Source organism: Lonchura striata, chromosome 4A, assembly GCF_050655825.1.
Source record: "Lonchura striata isolate lonStrDom1 chromosome 4A, ASM5065582v1, whole genome shotgun sequence".
In the NCBI taxonomy this organism is placed as follows: Eukaryota; Metazoa; Chordata; class Aves; order Passeriformes; family Estrildidae; genus Lonchura; species Lonchura striata.
Window position 1 is genome coordinate 6,278,972 of NC_140742.1, and position 20,291 is coordinate 6,299,262.

A 20,291-nucleotide genomic window follows, 5' to 3' on the forward strand; every position below is an offset into this window, starting at 1 on the left:
GCTAGATGATGTGAACACTAACTCAGTTTATTTCAAATACATCACTCTTTTGTAGAGAGCATCGTGCAGACTCATTTCATTGGTCTTAAAGTAAAAACATCTTCCACCATTGGTGTGCAGTGAATGACACACGGTGGCAGACCATATCTATAAACAATGTGAACAACAAGAGAGATGGAGAATTATTTACATTCCTTTGCAACTCTTTCCCAGCCTCTAGCCTGGTTAGAAACTCTTCTTTCTCTCTGACTGAACTGAGAATGCCCATAGGCCACCACACCATGTCACTGTGGCCACCCTGCTCCTATGGGGTGGGCCATAGGGCATGCCAGGCAGGCCCTGTTTGCCCTCCCCTTGGCACCTGCCCACCACTGGCAGAGGGAGCAGCAGTAGTTTGGGGTAAGGAGCAAACGCCAGCGTTGGCTGATGTCCCTGGTGCCCGGGCACTGGAGTCAGCAGGACCCCACTGGGGTCTGTGGTTGCCACTGGCTCGTCCTGGGGGCACAGGCACAGCCCTGCACCATGGCAGGCACACAGGGCTGGCACTCCCAGGCCCCCAGGGAGGGAAACCACTGCTGAAAGGGCTATTTGACACAACTCATCAGTATTTTAGGAAAAAGAACTTCTGTCTATTGTAAAAATCTCCCACTTTCTGCTATGAGGACAAGAAAAAATAAATGACCTTAAAGCATGGGGTCATTTGGGGGTTTTCAAGATGTTTTTGTGTTTTCAGTTGGCTTCTTCATGGTAACTGGACATTTTCCTGTGAGCTCGGTGTGCCATTCTGCTGGGGAGCTAAGGCATCTTAAAGGCCAGCTCTGGAGCCTGCTGGCATGTGGCTCATCCCCAGTGCTGGCATGGGGGCTGTCACCCTGCTGCCAGACCCCACAGCTACAGCAGTTAGGAATGGCCAGGGGGGTCAGCAGCTTCCCTGTGACCTGTAGGTCCTGGTGAGCTGTGCAGGGTGTAGGATGTGGGATGCAGGATGTGCAGCAGAGGTGGCTGGAGCACAGCAAGGCAGAAGGAGTTGAGTGAGGTGAATTTGTCCTTCAGCCTCACAAATTTGTCCTGAATTTGTTCAAGCCACACGAGTTTGGGGCCATCAGAGACTGAGGCCAGTGCAAGCCCAGGATGTGCAGCCACTGAGGGACCAAGTCCAGGATCCCATGAGGCACTGGACCAGTGGCTCCTGAACATCCCTGGGGACACTGGTGACCAAGTGGCCATTTGGCAGGTGACACTGGGGCTGACATGCTGGCAGGTACCCAATCTGCCACACCAGCCCCGAGGAGCTGAGGCCTGCTCAGTGTCCATTAAGGGTGAATTTTCAAATAACACAATAATTTTTCACTGTGACTCAGACCTAGGGATAGGATCAGGGTCCTTGCTGACAAACCCAAGGGTTTTTGTTCTCTCGGCACTTCAGATCACAGGGCATGGTGTGTTGACTGCTGCTGTGTAATTACACACCAGGCATTGCCTGCTATTTGTGGCCCAATGAGTTTTTTGTTGTGGGTTTTTTTTGTTTTTTGTTTTTTGTTTTTGTTTTTTTTTCCCAAGCTCTTTCTTTGTCTCAGTCAATCAAATCTTGGCCCTGGGCAGGATTCACATTTGTGACTTGAATTAACAAGTGGCTGGTAAGCGTCTTCTTTATTGCTTGGAGAGCATAGGTCAATTTTATAAAGACGTTGCGGAAGAATGGATTTACAACTGTTCATAAAGATACCAAAAACAATGACAAGAGCAGGAGGACACTGGCCTTTATTAGCTCCTTGCTTTAAGAAATACATTAATCAACTGAAATTCAATTTTAAAGACCCAAAGAGGAATATATGGAAGGATTAGCCAATTGATATGTAATTGAATTACGAGTTCAGATGTGATTAATAGTGAAATCTGAGTGTGAAAGAAAGCCTGCAATGATCCAATGTACAGCCTCATCTACTGGCAAATGACCCACTGATTCCCAGTGCTTGCTGGCAGCCATCACACCCACAGCCATTTTCATGCACAAAATCGACACAAAAGCCAAATGCAGGCAGAGGGTAGAGCTCCAGCAAACCAGATTCTGCATTTATTGGACTCAGAACAACAGCGGATTTTCAGGTTACAAAAGGAACTGAACACCAAGCACGAGGGGCCACCCTGTGGCACGGCTGGGCGCTCAGGTGGGCCCCAGGCATGGCTGAAAGAGAAAGGAGAATTTTCATTTACCCCCAGCACGGTGTCATCGGTTTCTTTACCTGGGTGCCAGGCAGGCCTCTCTCTTTGGTTATGCAGATTAACATCCCACATGGGGACTTGAGAGTTGCAGTTGTCCCCAGGGCATCCTGCACTGCACCACATTGGCCCCAGAGCATCTGTCATCACAGTCCAGCCCATGGTACCAAAACACTCTGGGGCTCTCTCTTCTTTAGCCAATGCATTCAGTTCCAATTAAAAAAACCAAACAAACAAACAAACCAAAACAAAACAAAACAACCAAAACAAAACAAAGAGGAAAAAAAAAAAGAAAAATAAAAACCAGCTGTGTCAACAATCCATCTAATTCCTTCTCTGGGATAATTTACCCCCAGGCAATGCTATAATTTGGGCAAAGCACTGTGATTCCAAACCGGGCCAGACCAGGCTGTGTGTGCTGCACCTGCAGCACGTGGTTTGTGGGGTCTCCAGGGTCACAGTCCCACTGAAATGGGGCCAAGGCCTGCCCAGTATCATGCTCAGCCCTCCCCTTGGAGCCAGGCCCCTGGAAAGAACCAGCATCATCCCAAAGTCTCTCTGCCATTCCAAGGCTGCTGGCTCTTTTTCTTCTGGCAGTGCTGTGGCATTGGCTTCTCTCTCCCTCAGCTGTGGTGGAAGGAGCAGTTGCAGACTGGCCTTTGTTACTCCTAGGAGCACAGCTGTGGGCTGGGAGCCCCCCCAGGCAAAAAGGCACCAGCAATGAGCTTTTTGGCATATTACAAAGAAAGTAAAATATATCAAACAGAGAACTCTTATTATTACAGAGACATGTTAACAAAGAGAAACAGCATAAAATTGCCACAGAACACCAAATATCTGGCACAGAGAGCAGCTTTTATCCACTTGCTAAGGGTTAATGTGGGCGCAGAGATTGACTCTGTGAGTCACAAGCACAGCGTCCCTCAGCTGCTGGAAGGAAGGAGCGCAGGGAGGCTCTGACCCACCCCAAGGGGCTGGGACACCCTGCCTGCCCACGGCCACCCCAGTGCCCACAGCCAGCCCTGGGCGGTGGGACACAGCCACTCTGTAAGCCCAGCATTCTGCCCAAACGTGCAAGTCAGAAAGGGAAGAAACGAGGGATACTCCGTTGTTCCCCAAATGCAAAATGTCCCTGTCTAACCCCAAGAAGACACAGGAAGGCTGGAGAAGCTGATGCCAACCCCAGCCTGTGCCAGCGTGTGCTCTGTGCGTGCCACAGAAGGGGGCACCTTTGCGAACTGGGCAGCACGAGCCAGAAAAATAATTAAAAGTCTTCATTAAATTGGCACGTTCTGACTCATCTCCTGCAGAGCATCCAGCACCTCAGTGTGCAACCAGAGAGGACTCTTAGAGCACGTCACTAAATAGATATCTTTAGCGATAGAAAATGGGCCATGCCTTTATTTTATACAGAGATAGATAATTTTAGCATACATTATGTTATTGAAACATCCAGGGCAAGAGCTCAGCAAGGGGAGGGACACCACAGGGACTGCAGGGCTGGCCAGTGGTGACTGAGGGCAGCAGCTCTCGGGCTGGCAGGGAGGCAGGTGACACCTTGGGTGCCCCTCAGCATTCCCTACAGAGCACAGGGACAGCCCCACGGCACAGAGCAGGGAGGGTCCTGCCCCAGCTTCACCTCCCTCACCGAGCACCCTGAGCCAAGCACAAAGGGCCTCTTGGACATTATGGCAGTGGCACGTGGATGCTGCTGGTTCTCCAGACTCAGCCACAGCCTCTCCAAGCAGAGAGCTGCTGTCTTGGCTCTTGTTCCTGCTGAGCTGAGCTCCCTGCTGAGGCAGGGGGTGCTGGCAGGAGCCTGACAGGCTCAGGTGGGCACAGGTCGGTGATACCTGCCCTGGGAGTGCTGCATGCCATTGCAGCATTTGATCTGTCTCACTGCTTCTGGCATGCCACAGGGCTGAGGAAGGGTCCCTCTTGCCCTCAACTAAAAGCAGCATCCTTTATCCCACACCCTCTGTTATGGAATGGTGCCCATTCATGCACAAACACTGCCCCCAGGGAGATGCCAACGTCTGTATCCCTTGTCCTCCACCTGCTGCCTTGGGCAGGAGCTGATGGGCTGAGCCATGACCCAGACTGAGCCAGCTCAGAGCCCCCCACACCTCTGAGATGAGCCAGAGCAGAGTCAGGGAATCCACAGGGGAACAGCTCTCAGCTCTCAGCTGTGACACCCAGGGGTGCCCAACTGCAGGCTCAGCCAGCCCGAGGAGAGCCTCAGGGACAGCTTCTTTGGGACTGTGAACACGGTGAAATTCTCCTTGCTTTATTAAAGCAAAAATAGACAAAAAAGCATAAAAATAAATGGCAGGAGTTAGACTTTGGTATTTCATAAAGACTCTTCTTCCCCAGTTCCTGCAGCAGCCCATGAAAATCCACATGGAAACAGCATTAATTGTCCCAGCAAATACACACACAGGTGCTGCGAGTCCTAGATCCCACATTTCCTGGTAATTACATTGCAAAAACCCAACTTTTGAATTAACAAGTTGCAGAAGTTACTGTGATACTGAAGAGACAGAGAGCATGACCTCAATGCCCCTGACTGCCCCTCTGTCCTGGGCTGGGGGTGCTCCCCGTGAGCTCCTGAGCAGCTTCACACAAGGTGACACACACGGGGCAGGTGATACACAGGCAGAATCCTTCCCCTGCTCCCCCATTTCTCATCCACATGGTGCTCCCACCAGGAAAGCAGGGTGGGCAAATCCCTGTTAGGCTTGGCCTCTTTCCAGTCTCCCAGCAGATGAACACCCAGCAGGACACAGCCACACTCATTAACCAACCAAACCTTCACTGACATGAGCCTGTGTGAAGCACAAAGCTCTCCCAAATTGATGTTCCAACGGCTTGGAGCCATCCTGAGCTCATATCAGGACTGGGAATCAGCACTCGTCTGCTCACTGAGCTCTGCTGTGAAGAGCCAGGGAAATTTCCAGAAGACAGTGATGCACCAGCTGGAATTTTTTACTGGTTCATTTGCAGATATCTGTAGCTCACATCAGCACTGAAGATGCCAGCAGCCCTCTGGCATGGGGGAGCCTCTGAGAGCAGCAACCTGCTGGCTGCCAGCCAGAAAGTTCACCTATGGATTCTGTCACTGCCTGCACGAGAGGATTTCAAGAGGAGCAGGATCAGAGCCATATCTAGCAGAGGAAGGAAAACCATTGCAAAGAAAGATTCCTCCCCTTCCATAGGGGCTTTTCCCCCACTCCTTCTAATAATGCAAATCCCATCAAAAAGTTGGAAAGTAGCAGGGAAATTGTTTGTTTTACTCCAAGTGTGTAAAGGAGCAGCTGCACCATGATGGCATTTCCTGGAGAGCTGAGCTGGGCTCTGGGCGGGCACAGGGCTCTGGGTGTGCTCACTGCCCTGGGAGGGTGCAGAGTTTGCTGTTTGTCTGTGCCAGCACAAGAATCCCTTGTAGATATCTGGTTTGGTAATGCCAGGCCATGTCACAGCCCATGATGGCATGTGTGACCCTGGCACCAGCCTGTGTGTGTGCAGTCATTGACAGCCTGTCTGGGTCTGGGCACGAGGTTTTGATGTACTCAGGATGTGCAGGAGGAGGGGAACTAAAACACCACAGGGCACGTAGGTTGGGCCTCAGTGTGTGTGCTGGGGACAGGCTGGGTGTGCGGGATGGTGCACGTGGGATAGAGTGTGTGGGGTGATGTGTAAGGGGTGGTGTGTAAGGGATGGTGTGTGTGATGTGTTAGGGATGGTGTGTGTGGTGTGTAAGGGATGGTGTGAGTGGTGTGTGTGGTGTGTCAGAGATGGTGTTTGTGGTGTGTAAGGGATGGTGTGTGTGGTGTGTTAGGGATGGTGTGAGTGGTGTGTAAGGGATGATGTGTGTGGTGTGTTAGGGATGGGGTGTGTGTGATGTGTAAGGGATGGTGTGTGTGATGTGTTAGGGATGATGTGTGTGGTGTGTAAGGGATGGGGTGTTTGTGGTGTGTAAGGGATGGTGTATAGTGTGTAAGGGATGGTGTGTGTGGGTGGTGTGGTGCATACAAGACCATGTACATGGGACAGTGAGTGCACAAGGGCGTCCTCCTGGGCTGCAATCAGCCACTGCCATCAGCAGCAGCTGTGTGTGCTGCTTCCAAGAGCAGGGGGTCTCTTGGTGCTTCCCTTGCAGCCCCCCAAAGCACCGTGGTGGCAGCAGCCAGTTCCCACAGCCACCTCCCCATGGACAGGATTCAGAGAGGAGTCCCATGGTCCCACAAGTCCCGCAGACCCTGGCCTTGGTCTTGGCTCCAGAACGCTCATCCGCTGGCGCTGGAAAAAATAGTTGGGACAAAATATTTGGGACAAATGAAGGGAAAGAGCATAGCTGGAATCCCATGTCTGCAGAGCAGGTGTGGGGGCAGGGGCTGCAGGTGCCCAGGGGAGCCAGGCAGGTGTGAGGTCCGAGGGCATCAGGCACTTTCAGAGGTGGGTTCAGCTGGCAAGGACAGGAATGTGACTGCTGAGCACCCGGGGACTGTGGGGCAGACCAAGACCCAGCTGGACAGGCCATAGGAAGAACATCCCAGGTGGAAATCAGGAGCCAGCCGTTGTTGGGGGAATTCCAAGGTGACCTTCCTTGGCAGGCTTCCACTGCAGCCTGTCCTCTCCATCGCTCGTGTCTCAGCAGTGCAGGCAGGTCCCAGGGCTGAGCTGACAGGAGCAGATCCCACAGCGGCTGCAGCGCCCGTGAACTCCTCAGCCACAAACGTGCCTTGTCCCCCAGCTCTGCTCTGCTTCTCTTCTGCAGTGTTTGAATTCATCTGCTTCCCAGCACCACAACGCAAACAAAACATCTGGAAGGAGGCTGGCAACATAACCCACACCCAAACACGGAGCTGCGACCTGCTTAGTGTTGTGTTCTTTTTATAAAAATCACCCCAAACCCACCAACCACTGGCACTTCTGCTGTCCCGTGGCCTTGGGCTGCTGGAGTCACAGTGACAAACAGAGGAGAACACTCAGACACTGCCACTGCCCCACCAGTCCCTGCCAGCACCGTGAGCAGCTGGAGCCAGGTAGAGGCCGGCACCAGGGGTTCAGTTCAGAGGTACCTCAGGAAAATAGTAATTTCAGGAATCCCAGCAGGTCTGCCTCTGCCTGTCCCCTTGGCCACCACCGCAGAGGGATTCCCCAAGGCACTGCAGGACAGTAGTGCAGAAGTAACAGGCAGGAGATGGCTGGAATGGGGGTGGCAGCACGGGGGTCCCTCTGAAAGATCACTGTGCGTGGAAGTAGATTGGTTTGACTTTTCCAGACAGGATCTTGGGAACCTGCACAGAGATGATCTCAGCCATCATTTCTGGGTAGTCCACGCTCACCATGTGTGCCTTGATTAGGAGATCGAATGTAAACTGATGCAGGTCCTTGGCAATCTGGGAAAGGAAGAGAGCTAGTTAAACAAGTCCCTGGGCAATGCTTTCTTTGGGAAGATAAATGACAGAGGTCCCACCTACCCTGGGAAAGGGAAATGGGATGAGACTATCCAGTGCTCTCTTCAATTGCATCTGAACTCCTCCCATGATGGGGAGGTTGTTCCAGGGAATGATCATTCTCACTTTGAAAAGTTCCTTTTTTATATTGTTTCTTATGCATTTAGATGGACATTATGTGTACAGACGGACATTTCCCTGTCCTCTCTTACCGGATGCACGGAGTCCAGGACCTTGGTGAGCTGGTAAAACCTCCGGGAGCAGGAGGTGGGGTTCTTCCTCTTGCAGGCAATGATCCGGTCAAGTTCCTTAATGTAATTCATGCGGAGCTCATCAAAGAGCTTCTGGTTCTTCAGGCCATCCACTGGAACTGGGTGGGATGGGAAGGAAACAGTGAGAGGAACCCAGAGAGTGACAACAACAGGAGAGCAAGAGGAAGGCTGAAGCAGGGGGCATCCCCAGCCTCCTCCTGGGAAGTGAGAGTCCAGGCACAGGGAAAGCACCAGACACCTCAAGGGTGCTGAAGCTCTGTGGAGGGAGGGGTGTGGACACTTACTAATACTGAAGAAGAGGAGAGCCTTCATACAGAGGAACTCCTGGGGTGTGATCTGAAGCCACCCAAACTCCTGGGAGAGGTGCCGCATCCTGATGCACTGGCTGTACATCCTGGATTTGTGCATGCGGTACCTGGCAGGGTGACAGGGCACAGATGGCACGGAGCCCTCAGTGCACGAGTGTGGTGGGGAGGACATTCCCTGACCCAGCAAACCCCCCTTGCCTGGCACACCCCTCTGCCCAGGGCCCGAGCTCTGTCCCGGAGTGCCACATGCAGGAATGGAGCATTTTCCAGAACTCCTGGGTGAGGTCCTTGCAGGAATGTGCTTTTTGCTGATGGAGTAAACAAGTTACCTTTTGTCTCCTTAAAAAGGACAAAAGCTTAGAAGTTTCTCTTTTTAATTTGGTTAAAAGACACATCATAAGACTTTAGAGACTTTAAACTTAAGGACGGCTAATTGGATAGGAGCTAAAAAGTCTTGCCTAAGCAATTTACTAGAAAGAGAATAGAACAAAAGAAGTTAATCACTCTTGTGAAGTGTTTTAGTAAAAGCAAGACCCTCTTGCCTTGACTTAGTTTTTCTTTGTAAAGAGCTTTTTTATTCTGCCTTTTATTAAAACTTTTTTTGTTTCTAACACTGTTACAGAAGCTATCCTGGTATTTTATGTCACCTAAAGTAGCTAAGCTATCAAAGGTACAATGTTTGTCTATGACAGCTTACAAGACCTAACTCAAATAGACCATACATTAGATCCTCACTGGACACACATGGCTACAAGGGACTTGCAGCATTTGTCTGAAGAGCGACTGCAATGATTTCCCAAACATTTCTGTCTGTAAGGGATGTGAGGCCGAGTTGGAGCTCCCAGGCAGGTGGGGCTTTGCCTGCTGCTGTGCTTGGTTATTGGGTTCACACTCTTCTGCATGCCAGCAAACCCTCCCTGGCTCTAAGGTGATGGTACATCAGGGAGAGCCCACCAGGACCTTACAGTACATTTTGTCTCCATCTCTGCTCACCCCAGCTGCCCAACAGAGATGGAATTCAAACCCCATAGCAGAAAGACAGAATTGGAGCAGCCCCTCACCCCACACCAGCTTCTCCTGCTGCCCCAGTGGGTGTTAGCCCACAGCAAGGCTGAAGGAGTGGCTGAAGGACCTGGAGAGGCATCACAGTGCCCTCACTGCTCCTGGAGGTCACCATGGGTGGTGGCAGTGGGGAGCAGGCTGGGCTGGGCTGGGCTGGGCAGCTCAGTGTAACTGCTCCAAGCGCAGCTTGTCACCTGGGCTGACCCAAAGCCCAGCTTTAGGCTGTTGTTGTTTCACACTTACTCATTGAAGACCAGGTCTGGAGCGAAGTAAAGCATCCTGGAATTGACATTGGTGAAGGATCTCCACCCCATAGCAAACACCATCAGGCCCATCCAAGAGTACTGGATTATTGACATCTGGTCATCCACATGCAGGTTGCGAAATCCTAATAAACAATGAGGGAGGAATGTTACAAATTACTGCTGGGTTCCTGCAGTTTCCAGGGCTGTTTCCAGGCAGACTCCTGCTGTGCTCCTCTTCGGACAATGTGGTCAGTCCACAGCCCAAGCTTAGCATGTCCCAGGACACGAGTCATGACATGGAGCTCCCAGCTTGACTGGGAATCAAGGATAGACAAACACAAACCTGCCCCTGGAAGGGAAGAAAGGGGACTTCAGACACAAAGAGGGGAGAAAGTCCCATTAGGACTTCACCAAATTTAAGTAACTGGAATTTAATGTGATGCTCAGAGCCAGCAGGCAGCCCCTAGGCCTCCCACCATGGTTGCAGTTGCTCTGGTTTCTGCCCCATACACACCGCATGGATTTACTGACTGTGGGAATGAGCATGGAAGCCTCAGCTATATTGCAAGAGAAACAAAAATAGCAGCTAAATTCAAATTACCATTCCCAGATGGCAGCCCAGAGTTAAACCCCAGGCATGCTTACACCACTTCCAACACTGGTTTTTTCAATGTACTTGTAAATAGGAAAATATAACTGAGTGTCAAGGCAATCATGCATTATTTCAATCAAATATTAAAGTAATTTAACAGCTCCAGTATATAATTACAACCCATTGAGGCAAGAATCTCTGTGCTTTGGAGAGCTCTTCAAGGCAAACAAGCTGAAGAATGAACCTTGCCAAAATGCCACCCTGGCAGAGTCGGCGCTGGCCCTGGGGGGCAGCAGGGCATCAGCTGACAGTGCTACACACTGAGGGGTTGGGCATCAGTGAGGAGAGTAAAGCCCTCTGATAAGTGGTGGTTATGACAGAAAGCATTTTCCAAATCCCTCTCCCTTTCCACTGCTGCAGTGGTAGAGCCTCAGCCCTGGTGGCTTTGGTGGTGTCTCTGTGGATCTTGATGTCTGGTGTAGACAGGCCAAAGAGGAAGCAGGATTTATCCCTGGTTTTACAAGCCAAGTGACTCAAAATAGTAAAAACAGAATGGGCTACTCTGCATTTAAGGGTATGCAGAGCAATATCCCATAGGGATCACCAGTCTAGGGGGCTGCTAAACTCCTGGGCACTTCAGACACCTGACCATGGTTCATCACCAGGGTTTGGCAGAGAGTGGCAAACTTACTGTGCCTCAGTCTCCTCCTCCAGCTGTATCACCCTACACATATGAGGAGTGGGGCTCCTCTTTTCTCTGGTGTCCCCTGAGGAGTGGGGCCAGAATGCAGAAGGCAGCAGGACCTGGCCCCATGCCCCAGTCTCCAGGATGCTGGGAGGTGAGCTGGGTGCTGCTGTGCCCAGACTGAGCTCAGCCCTCTGCAATCCCACTCACTCAGGTCCAGGATTACAGCGTGGAACAGGCAGCATGTCACCAACCTGGCAGAGACACCTCACCAATCCAGCTCAGTGAGCACATCATTCACCAGGATGCTCCATTTACTGCACCTGCTGACCAGCATCTGGAAAATTCCTGACCCCTGTTACCACTCTGAAGGCATCACAAGTATACCACACCAGGCTATCACATGGGCAACCTGAGTGACTGCCAGAAGAGCCCTTTGGGATTCTGCATTGCTCTTCTGCCATGTTGCTATTTACCCTTTTCATCACTTCAGGTGGGTCCTGGAACAGGGCTGATCCTTCTCTAGAGGCCAGTTCTGCAGGGTTCACAGACAAACCCTGGAAGTAGGGCAAAACCTCCATGGAAAGAGGGGGAGAAGAGCAGGACCCTGAGCCCAGAGCAGCTGCAGCCCTGCCGTGGGGGGAAGTGCCCTGTGCCCACGTGGTATCACTGACCAGGGGCTATCTGAACCCAAAGTTCCAGCACATTCCATCACCCCTCAGTTCCTTCTCCCATCACCAGTCTGCTCCCCAGCAAGAGACACACACACAGCCCATGGAGATGGTCCCCCAGGAGCTGTGTGATGGGACACAGGCTGCAGACCACCCCCCGTGCACCTGCCCCCAGCAGTGCAGATGGGCTTTGAACTGAGAGGGGACCTGTTCACTTTCCTTCTCACCTGGCAGGGCCTTTGCCCATTTGACCACATAGACCAGCTGCCGCTCCCCAAGCTCATTGAGGCTGCTCAGCAGGTTGGAGAAGGAGTCAGGCTGGCTGTTGTCGTGGCCAGCACACACCACCCCAGGCTCGATGGCCTCCAGGACGTTGAGGAAGATGGGCTGGCACTCGTAGCCATCAATGCGTGTCATCACCAGCTTGGGAGCTTGCTCCTCCGTTGGGCTGGACGAGCTGGCTCCCTCCATGTCATCCTGTGCCTTCAGGTTACCCAGTTTCTTCAGCTTGCGGGCTGTGGGAAAGAGACACTTCAGTGTGATACTTAAAAATATATTTAAAAAAAAAAAAAAGTCGGGGCTTCTTGGCTCCATCATTGTGGTTACGAGGAAGGGAAAAGTGCACTGCCCAAGGAGTGCCCTGGCATTGTGGCATTGCAGTTCTCACCTGAGGGCAAGAGGAGAACACACGGTGTGACAAAACCCATTTTATTGTTAATCTGACATGGAAAAGAACCAACATCATTTACATCCTCAGCAATAACCGGTCTCTAACTCCCACTCAAAACCAGAGAGGAAGATCCAGGGAAGAGAGAAAAGAGGTTTTAACTTGACTCAAACTACTGCTTCTATGCAATCAAAAAGAGGAGCAACACAGGATGATAAACTCAATACACAGTCATGTTCCAGGGAGAAAAAACACTGCACTTGGATGCCCAAGTGGGATTGTTCCATCCCGGGCCAGGGTAGAAGCAGGATGCATCCGAGATAAAAGCCTGCTGCCTGCAATGCCTGCTGCCCCAGGCAGAACAGCCAGTCTCTCCCAAACACACTGCACACATATTACAGGATGAGCTAAGCCGGGTAGAAGTCTACACTTCACTTCTCCAAATCAAGGTGGGAGGAACCTTAGGACACATGACCAATATTGGGATGTTCCTGCTTGGCTGTCAGAAGGGACAAGGAGCCCAGGGATCCTCGAGGTACAGCTGAAGCACAGCACTGCCCCAAGCCCTGCAAGCTGACCTGGGGGTCTCTGGGGAACTACTGGATAGATTTGGAAAAAAGCTTAAAGGACACAATTATATATCACAGTAAAGTATTCACCAGTGCACCCCCAGGAGCACACAGAGCGATGGCCAAAGTGATGCACATTTTAAGCATCTCCCCTACAGGCACTTCTAAAGCTCTGAGGAAGGAGCACTCTGGGCTTCAGCACCAATTTTCATGATGCCAGGACTTAGGGAAGTTATGGAGACCTGGGAAAAGCTGTTCTCACACTGGATATGATGGAGAGATCCTGCAGCATACGTCAAGCTCAGTGCCAGTGGGACACTGAGGAGCTGAACAGGACTTGATTTATATCCTGCTGCCCTTTGCAGTTTTTATGAACTTCATACCAAGCTTGTCAAAACCTGAACCTGTCAAGCTATCAATTTTGTCTGGCTCAACAATTTCAGTTGATAATAATAACATTACTGGTTATAGTAGACACATTTAAGAAAGCTGAGTCAGTCAGGTCCACATTAATGAAAAGAACTTGAAGAATGTAATAGTAGATAGCGTTGCTGAATGATTGCAAGCCCCCTAGTGATACATCTCAAAGGCAATTTTAAGTGTTGAAACACCACCAGGCAGGTTTGTTTCTTACAAGGTTGGCTCATTGCTACATTCACCCCAAAACCAAACTTAACCATTTTTACTCAACCAGCCCATGTGGCAATGTATGGATGGGAAAATAGGGATGAACATTAAGAATGATCACTGAATAGAAGAGCTGAGGTCAGCAGACAGGGGCTGATAGGTGCTGGCAAACTGCAGAAGCCACGAGGACACTGAAGATTTGACACGTCTTGGAGCAAGGAGGAAAGGAATGTCACTTGGGTGGCTGTGTAGGAGGCAAAAGGGTTATTGAGTCACAGGTGATAAATACACTGTGGGGACAGAAAATCAATACAATTAGAGCTTTTAATCAAGAAAACCAAGTTGTAATATAGATCCAATTGCTCTAAGTCAAGGGCAGACCAAATGAAAAATCAGGTACATCCAACATAACATTACTGATTGTAAATACTGTAATGGCTCTGCAAAAATTCTGTCAGATTCCCCCTGGCTGGAATCAATCCCCACTGTGTTGGTGAGACATGGGCTCTGCTCTGCCCCCAGCAGCTGAATCTGAATTAGGACTAAACACACCCAGCCTCAAGCCTGGGCTTCCACAAGCTTTTGGCTGTTACTACAGGAGATTTCTAGCTCTACTATAAACAAAATGAAAGGAATTACATGTGTTTTGAGATTTTGCTCCAGCCAGGACCCACATGGTTGCAGCTCGAGTGCTGCCAGCTCTGGCTGTGGGCACAGGAGCTTGGAGTTCCCCACAGGAATAGCCCCTGCACCACTCATGCTCCCTGGGTTCAGGGCTGGCAGAATCCCTGCAGCTGAGCCCATACCAGGACATTTCCTGGGCTCAGGGCTGGCAGGATCCGTGCAGCATCTTCCCAGCACCAGGCACAAGTGCAGTGGGATAGTGGGCACAGGCCAGCACACCAGTAGGACCCAACACACTAAATCAGCATTATCACTGTTTTTTTGATCCTTTTTTTTTCCTTTTCCCTCTCTACAGTGTCTTTTCCCTCTCCATAGAGAGAAAATCCTGCTCAGTGGATACCAGCTTTCAGGTCACTGTGATCTCAATCAATAATGAAGTGCTTCAACACATTGCCATCCTGTTCCAGAGCAGAGCCTGCAGAAGGCATTCAGTGTGTCACCTCCCCCTTCTCCTTCTCCTCCTCCTCCTCTTTCCCCATGAGAGCTGCAGGGTTGCCAGGGATGTACCCCATCAGTGACTGTAATTAACCACCAGTTAAAAACAACTGGTTGGAGCTTGGGAGTGATTTCAAACGCCCTGCCTCCGCTGTGGGAGAGGTTACTGTGGGCAACCACAAGCTTGCCTGTTTGTAACAATTGCCTTTACACCGTCATCCAAACCAAATGTAAAATAGACCAGGCAGAACAGGTCAGGGTGACCCAAAGAGCTGAAGAAAAAAGAAGGGAGCGGGGTATCCGTATTAGCATTAATTTTGTCAGTGTGTCCTGCAGAAGAGGGTTACACTGATGTATGTCTTTTCCTACTTATGGAAACTTCACTAGAAAAAAAGCACTTAAAAATAAGCTAAGAAAGGGGAGTGAGGACTGCACTGCATTTGGGACCTTTGGGGAGAAATCAAACGAAACCCTTTGCTCCTTGGTGAATCACAAATCAGAGACCCTTCAGTAACAAGTCCTTCTAGACAGTGTTCTTGCAGCCCAGCAGCTCTGGAGGCTCAGTCCATCCCAGCAATGGGGTCAGGATTTAACCCAAAATGCTGACACACCCCAGCAGCCTGGGCTGCCTCTGTCCCCCTGTGCTGTGCCTGGCATTGCTGGGGCTCCTCTCTGCAGCCCCTCAATCCAGGGCTGCCCAGCAGGGGCCTGTCAGCCCCCTTTTCCAGGATATTTTCCTCCTCACTGTAACCTCACAGAATCACAGGGTGGTTTGGGTTGGAAGGAACCTTAAAGATCACCCAGTTCCACCCCCTGCCATGGGCAGGGACACCTTCCACAGGTTGCTCCAGACCCTTTCCTAGTTTCCAAAGCCTTGGAAACTTCCAGGGATGGGGCAGCCACAGACCCTGTGCCAGAGCCTCACCACACAGGGAAGAATTTCATCAAATGAACTCAACAAGGAGACACCCAGCAACCAACACTACCTGATAGACTATGAGCAGAAGACCTCAGATTTTGGATATCAGCACCCTGACAGTTTTGGAGGGCTACAAATTTGGGAACAGAGACAAATTGTAACAAGAACCCTCACCAGGGACACAGGAGCAGCTTCCATCCCACAAAAGAAAACACTGAGGTTGTGACTTCACCAAGAAATTGCTATTTTCTGCTGTGGAATAATCCCATCAAAAGAGGGGAGTGCTCTGCTCCGAGGCTCCAGGAGCCAGAACCAAATTCACGCTGGTGTGAATTTTTGGTTCTATATTTTTGGTATATTTTATATAGATATATTTGGTATATAGATATATATATTTTTTTTATTATTATTATTATTCCCAAGGTTTAAAATCAGGGAAAAGTCTGTTTCCTGAAACACAAGCAAAAGCTATTGAAATTCACCATTTTGGTATCAGAGCCCTGAAAACGTTTCCTGAGAGTTTGATCACCCTCCATCAGCCTCATTTTCCAGCCACTTACTGACAGCTCCTGCAGCAAGGGACACGCAGGGACCCCAGAGGGGACCCAGGAGGGGACCCAGGAGGGGACCCAGGAGGGGACCCAGGGGGGGACCCAGGAGGGGACCCAGGAGGGGACCCTGGCCATACCTCCGAGCGTCATCCCAGCCTCGTAGCATTTCCGCAGGCGGCACGAGGGGCAGTTTTTCCGTCTGAACTTGTCGATGGTGCAGTCATTCCTGCTGGCACACAGGTACTTCTGCTTACCTAAAACACCAGAGAAACAGAGCATGGGTGCTGGTTACCAACAGAGGCACGGGCTGGGCTCTTTTGGGATCGCCAAGGGCAGCCTGGAGGGTTTGGTTCTTGCTTTTTAAGTGTTTATTGCATGGCTCTTGGTGGTTTTCTTCCAGACCACCAAACCCCACAGTTTGATCCTGCTGTACAATATTCACCATGTTGCTGTACAGACCTTTTTGGGACTGAATTATTTTTTGTGCAAACCATTGATACCACTTGGGTCTGTTGTCTCCAGGTTACAGATATGGGAGTTGGGGAGCTGCTGCTCCACAGGTGAGTCTGATGCCACCCTGTCCCCTGGGCCGTATCTGCAGTCAGCCAGGAGGACACTGGGACCAGCAACTCCCTGTACAGGGGACCTTGTGCAGCCGTGGGTTTTGGGCAGTGCAGAAAATTCAGAAGTTACTTATGGTCAGAGACACTCATACCTCAGACTCAGCCTGCACTCGCTCAAAGAGCAGCTCGTGCAGCTCCAGGCCACAGCTTTTTTTCACTGCCCCATTTGCCAGACAAGCCAAGAATCATCACCTTTCTTGTCAAGTTTGAACACATTTGCTGGATCAGGATTTACCTGATGTTCTTTAGGCTGCTCCAAACCAAACTGGACTCAGCACACAACAGAGAGCTGCAGCTTGCAGACCCACATGGAAACCAGCCCATGGCCTTTATTTATCATCCTGCAAGGGGTTACCTTCTGCATTCCTATAGGAATAACCATTTGGAGTCATCAGATATCTGTGAACAGCCCCTTAATGTGCCAGTTTTGACATGAGGTGCCCCAATTTTGGTGCACAGATTTTACAACCCCCACACCTCCCCCATTGCTGCCCTCACTGCCACTGCCTGAGGCTTTCACAGTTCCCTCCTGGGTCCCACCAGCTCGTGCCTGGTCACAGTTTTGGCAGGACCAGCTGCCACTGTGACCCCGAGAGATCCCCTGGCAGGGCTCAGCACCCAGCCCACTCCTCCCACGGTGCCCAGGGGCTGCACAAACACCCCATGTTTGACCTTCTCAGAACTGTCCCCTTCAAAGTGGATTATCACCCACCCCTGTGCCTCAGTCATCACCTGCATTACTCACCACATCACACACCTGTTAAATCATCTTCACCCTGCCCTCAGAACAGCTCTTCTCACCTTCTCCCTGGCTCATTTCCCATGAGAAGGATACTCATGCAAGCCTTGATGACACCCAAATCCCTAAGGACCCTAAAGGGAGTACAAATACCATCCTTCCTTTCAGCAGCTCATTGAGGAGGAGGATGAGCAACCAGAACTTCATCTGAAGTTACTTGGAGTTATTTTTGCACCAGGGGCACTGAGTGCTGAGGCCACACTCCCTCCACTCAGCCTTCTCAGGTAGTCACAAATGGGTGCCCTACTTTCTGGGGAAGGGAGAGCTGGAGGGAGATTTCCCTGCCTGAGCCCCCCAGGGGTGTTCCAGGATCAGCTGTGTCAGGAGCAGCACCCCACAGCCCCAGTCCCCTGCTCATCCCCAGGATCTGGACAGATCCCAACACATGGGCTCATCCCCACCCTGCTCTGTCCCCGTTAGGCACCCACAGGAGGGAGCATGGATGAGTCCAAGCCTTGCTCAGTGAGGCTGTGCTGGCTCCCACCTGCTCCTCAGCAGCACCTCCCCGCTCCAGAGCTGGAGAGAAGGGACATGGAGAAGGAGTCAGGAGCAGGTGGAGGGGCCTAGAGACAAACAGGGCAGGAGGAGGCTGCAGGATGGGCACAGCACAGGCTGTGAGCTGCAGCCAGCTGCTCTCCCCACGGTCACGGTACAGTGGCATTGCTGAGATGGCCAGGCCAGCTTCATGGTTCATGGACAGGCTCTTTGGGGCAGGAACCTGTTCTGTGTTGCCTTGGCCTGCACAAGTGAGCCCTGTTTGCTTTATGCTGTTCACCAGTAGCAAAAGTAAACCAAACAGCCACAGCTGGGCATGGTGCTGCTGCTGCTGGGTGTGAGAATGAGCCAAGCTCACCTCACCCTAATTCCTGGGTATGCAGAGATTTCCCCTTAACCACCAGGAAAGGAACCACCTGCTCTAAAAGGCAGGAGAACAGGGAAGGGTGGCTGGAACACGCATGAGTTCCTTCCCTCTGAAGTGGAGGCAAGTTCCTTCCTTTCTCACACACAAGAGACCTGTTTCTAATTTCAGGGTAATTCACTCTCTTCATTTCAGAGCAAGGTGAGACATTTGCAATCAGCTGTTCTTTATTTAAAGGTAAGTGTGCTGTTTTTTCCTGCTCTGGAGTTCAACACTGAGACTACTTCTTTGTTTTCCTTTTCTCCCCTGCAAACAACAGAGGTGTTTTCTTGTGTCACTCCAAGGCAGAGGCTCTTGCTTTGCAAACCTGTACGCACAGGTCCAAACCTCACACCCACCCTCAGGTGTTCCCCAGTGGTCCTGCTCTGTGCAGGGCCCATCACCAGCCTGTCCTTCCCCCACAGACCACTGCCCAGCTGAGGACACTGCAGATGTCACCCAGAGAAGCCCCAGCTCCTGCCCTGCCACCCAGGTCCTGTTTGACACGGGCACAGCTGAGAGGGAAGTCACACCCAGCACCTTCTGCTTTCCAGAGCAGCACAGGCAGCCCAAGAGAGCATCTTTGCAGCAGCCCCCAGCATGGACACGCTGCTGGGAACGTCCCCCCACCTTGGGCCCCTCCTGGGCCCCTCACACCAGGCAGAAAGACTCTTCCACCACCCCCGAGCCCTCCCACTCATCTCCTGGGACCACAGCACACACTGGGAGCCAAGGGGAAGAGCTGCTCTCCAGTTCTGCTTGACTGAAAATAATGATTTATGGAGGTGAGTTGCTCAATCCAGAGGAATCATCTAACAGCCTGTTGCCACATGAGCTGCTGTGCCCAGACCAACTTTCTCCTCCAGACAACAAAGTAATCTCTGCAACATCTGGAGCAAGATAGAAGACTGTAAATGTGAAAAAACAGTAAATGCTTTTTGGAAGACAGAGATCCTCGTATTTCAGGGCATAAACTGAATTTTAACAGCTGGAGGATAAGGCCAAGCTTTCTGCGAAAGCAGCTCCCCTGGGTCTCATATAACCATGCAGGCTCCAGAGCTCCCCTGGGCAGCCTCTGGTCCTTGGGGTGTCACCAGCAGGGCCATGCCCTGAGCTGAGCCCGTGGGTTTGCTGCTGGCCCCCTTCCCTTGTGATGCTCCTCCTAACACCTCAAGAGGGCTCAGCCTCAAGGCTCTCAGGAGCCAGGACTGAGCCTCTGAGTTTTCTGAACAGCCCTCTGTATTTACCAGATGGTTGCAGTCAACACTCAGAGCTTTCCCTGTACTCTGGTTGTCCCACCTTTTGCTCTCCCCATGATATTTTAAGGCAAGAAACACTCAAAGAGTTGTGAGAAACCCACTACTGGGGCATCGTGGTGCTGCAGCACCACTGAATCTTCTGCAGACTCAATTTCTTTGTGTGTCACATCAGCCTGGGAAGGAGGAGAGAGATTTTGACAAGATGGCAAGGATCTTTGCTGACGTTCACTTTAACTTTAACTTGGTGTCATCTTAAAATCTGGCAAGAAACTGTTGAGTTGGCCCAGAGACATCTCTCTGGTGTAAGGCTAATCCTCAGCAGGTCAGAACATAGAACACTAATCCATATGGAGAATGATGGAGGCACTCAGAGCAGCCTGCACAGCAGCCTGGCTGGGTGCCTGCTAGGAAAATTGCCAAACACTGTGGTTGTTTTTTTCTTTTTTTCATTTAGCTCTCTGCTATTTAAAGACAGCCCCATCAGGAGCACAGCCCAAAGCATCCCAGTCCTACACTGCCAGGAATGCTGTGTGGAGACAGCTCTGGGCTGGCTGAGGTCGCCACCAGATCTCAGAAACCTCAGAGGGACAAGGAAGGTCTTCTTCTCTCCAGGGATATATGCAGAGACACAATGATCTCCCTCCTGGACAGAATGGGAGAGCAGGAACCCCTGGGTTGCAAACTGACACAGGAGTTGCCTTGTTTGAAGCATTTTTCTTTTTCAGGGACAAGGGTGGCATCACAAG

General features: G+C 51.1%; 1 protein-coding gene across 1 annotated transcript in view; it reads right to left on the reverse strand.

The window, feature by feature from the left end:
- Positions 1-1,743: 1,743 nt before the first annotated feature.
- The window catches only part of AR (androgen receptor), a 39,536-nt gene continuing 20,988 nt past the window's right edge, over positions 1,744-20,291 (reverse strand). Inside the window, exons 3-8 of the mRNA XM_021548423.3 lie at positions 16,104-16,220; positions 11,742-12,029; positions 9,565-9,709; positions 8,236-8,366; positions 7,892-8,049; positions 1,744-7,622 (exon numbers count right to left, since the gene is read on the reverse strand). Coding sequence (XP_021404098.1) covers positions 7,467-7,622; positions 7,892-8,049; positions 8,236-8,366; positions 9,565-9,709; positions 11,742-12,029; positions 16,104-16,220 — 995 coding nt within the window. The 3' untranslated portion in view covers positions 1,744-7,466. The remainder of the gene's footprint in view (positions 7,623-7,891; positions 8,050-8,235; positions 8,367-9,564; positions 9,710-11,741; positions 12,030-16,103; positions 16,221-20,291) is intronic.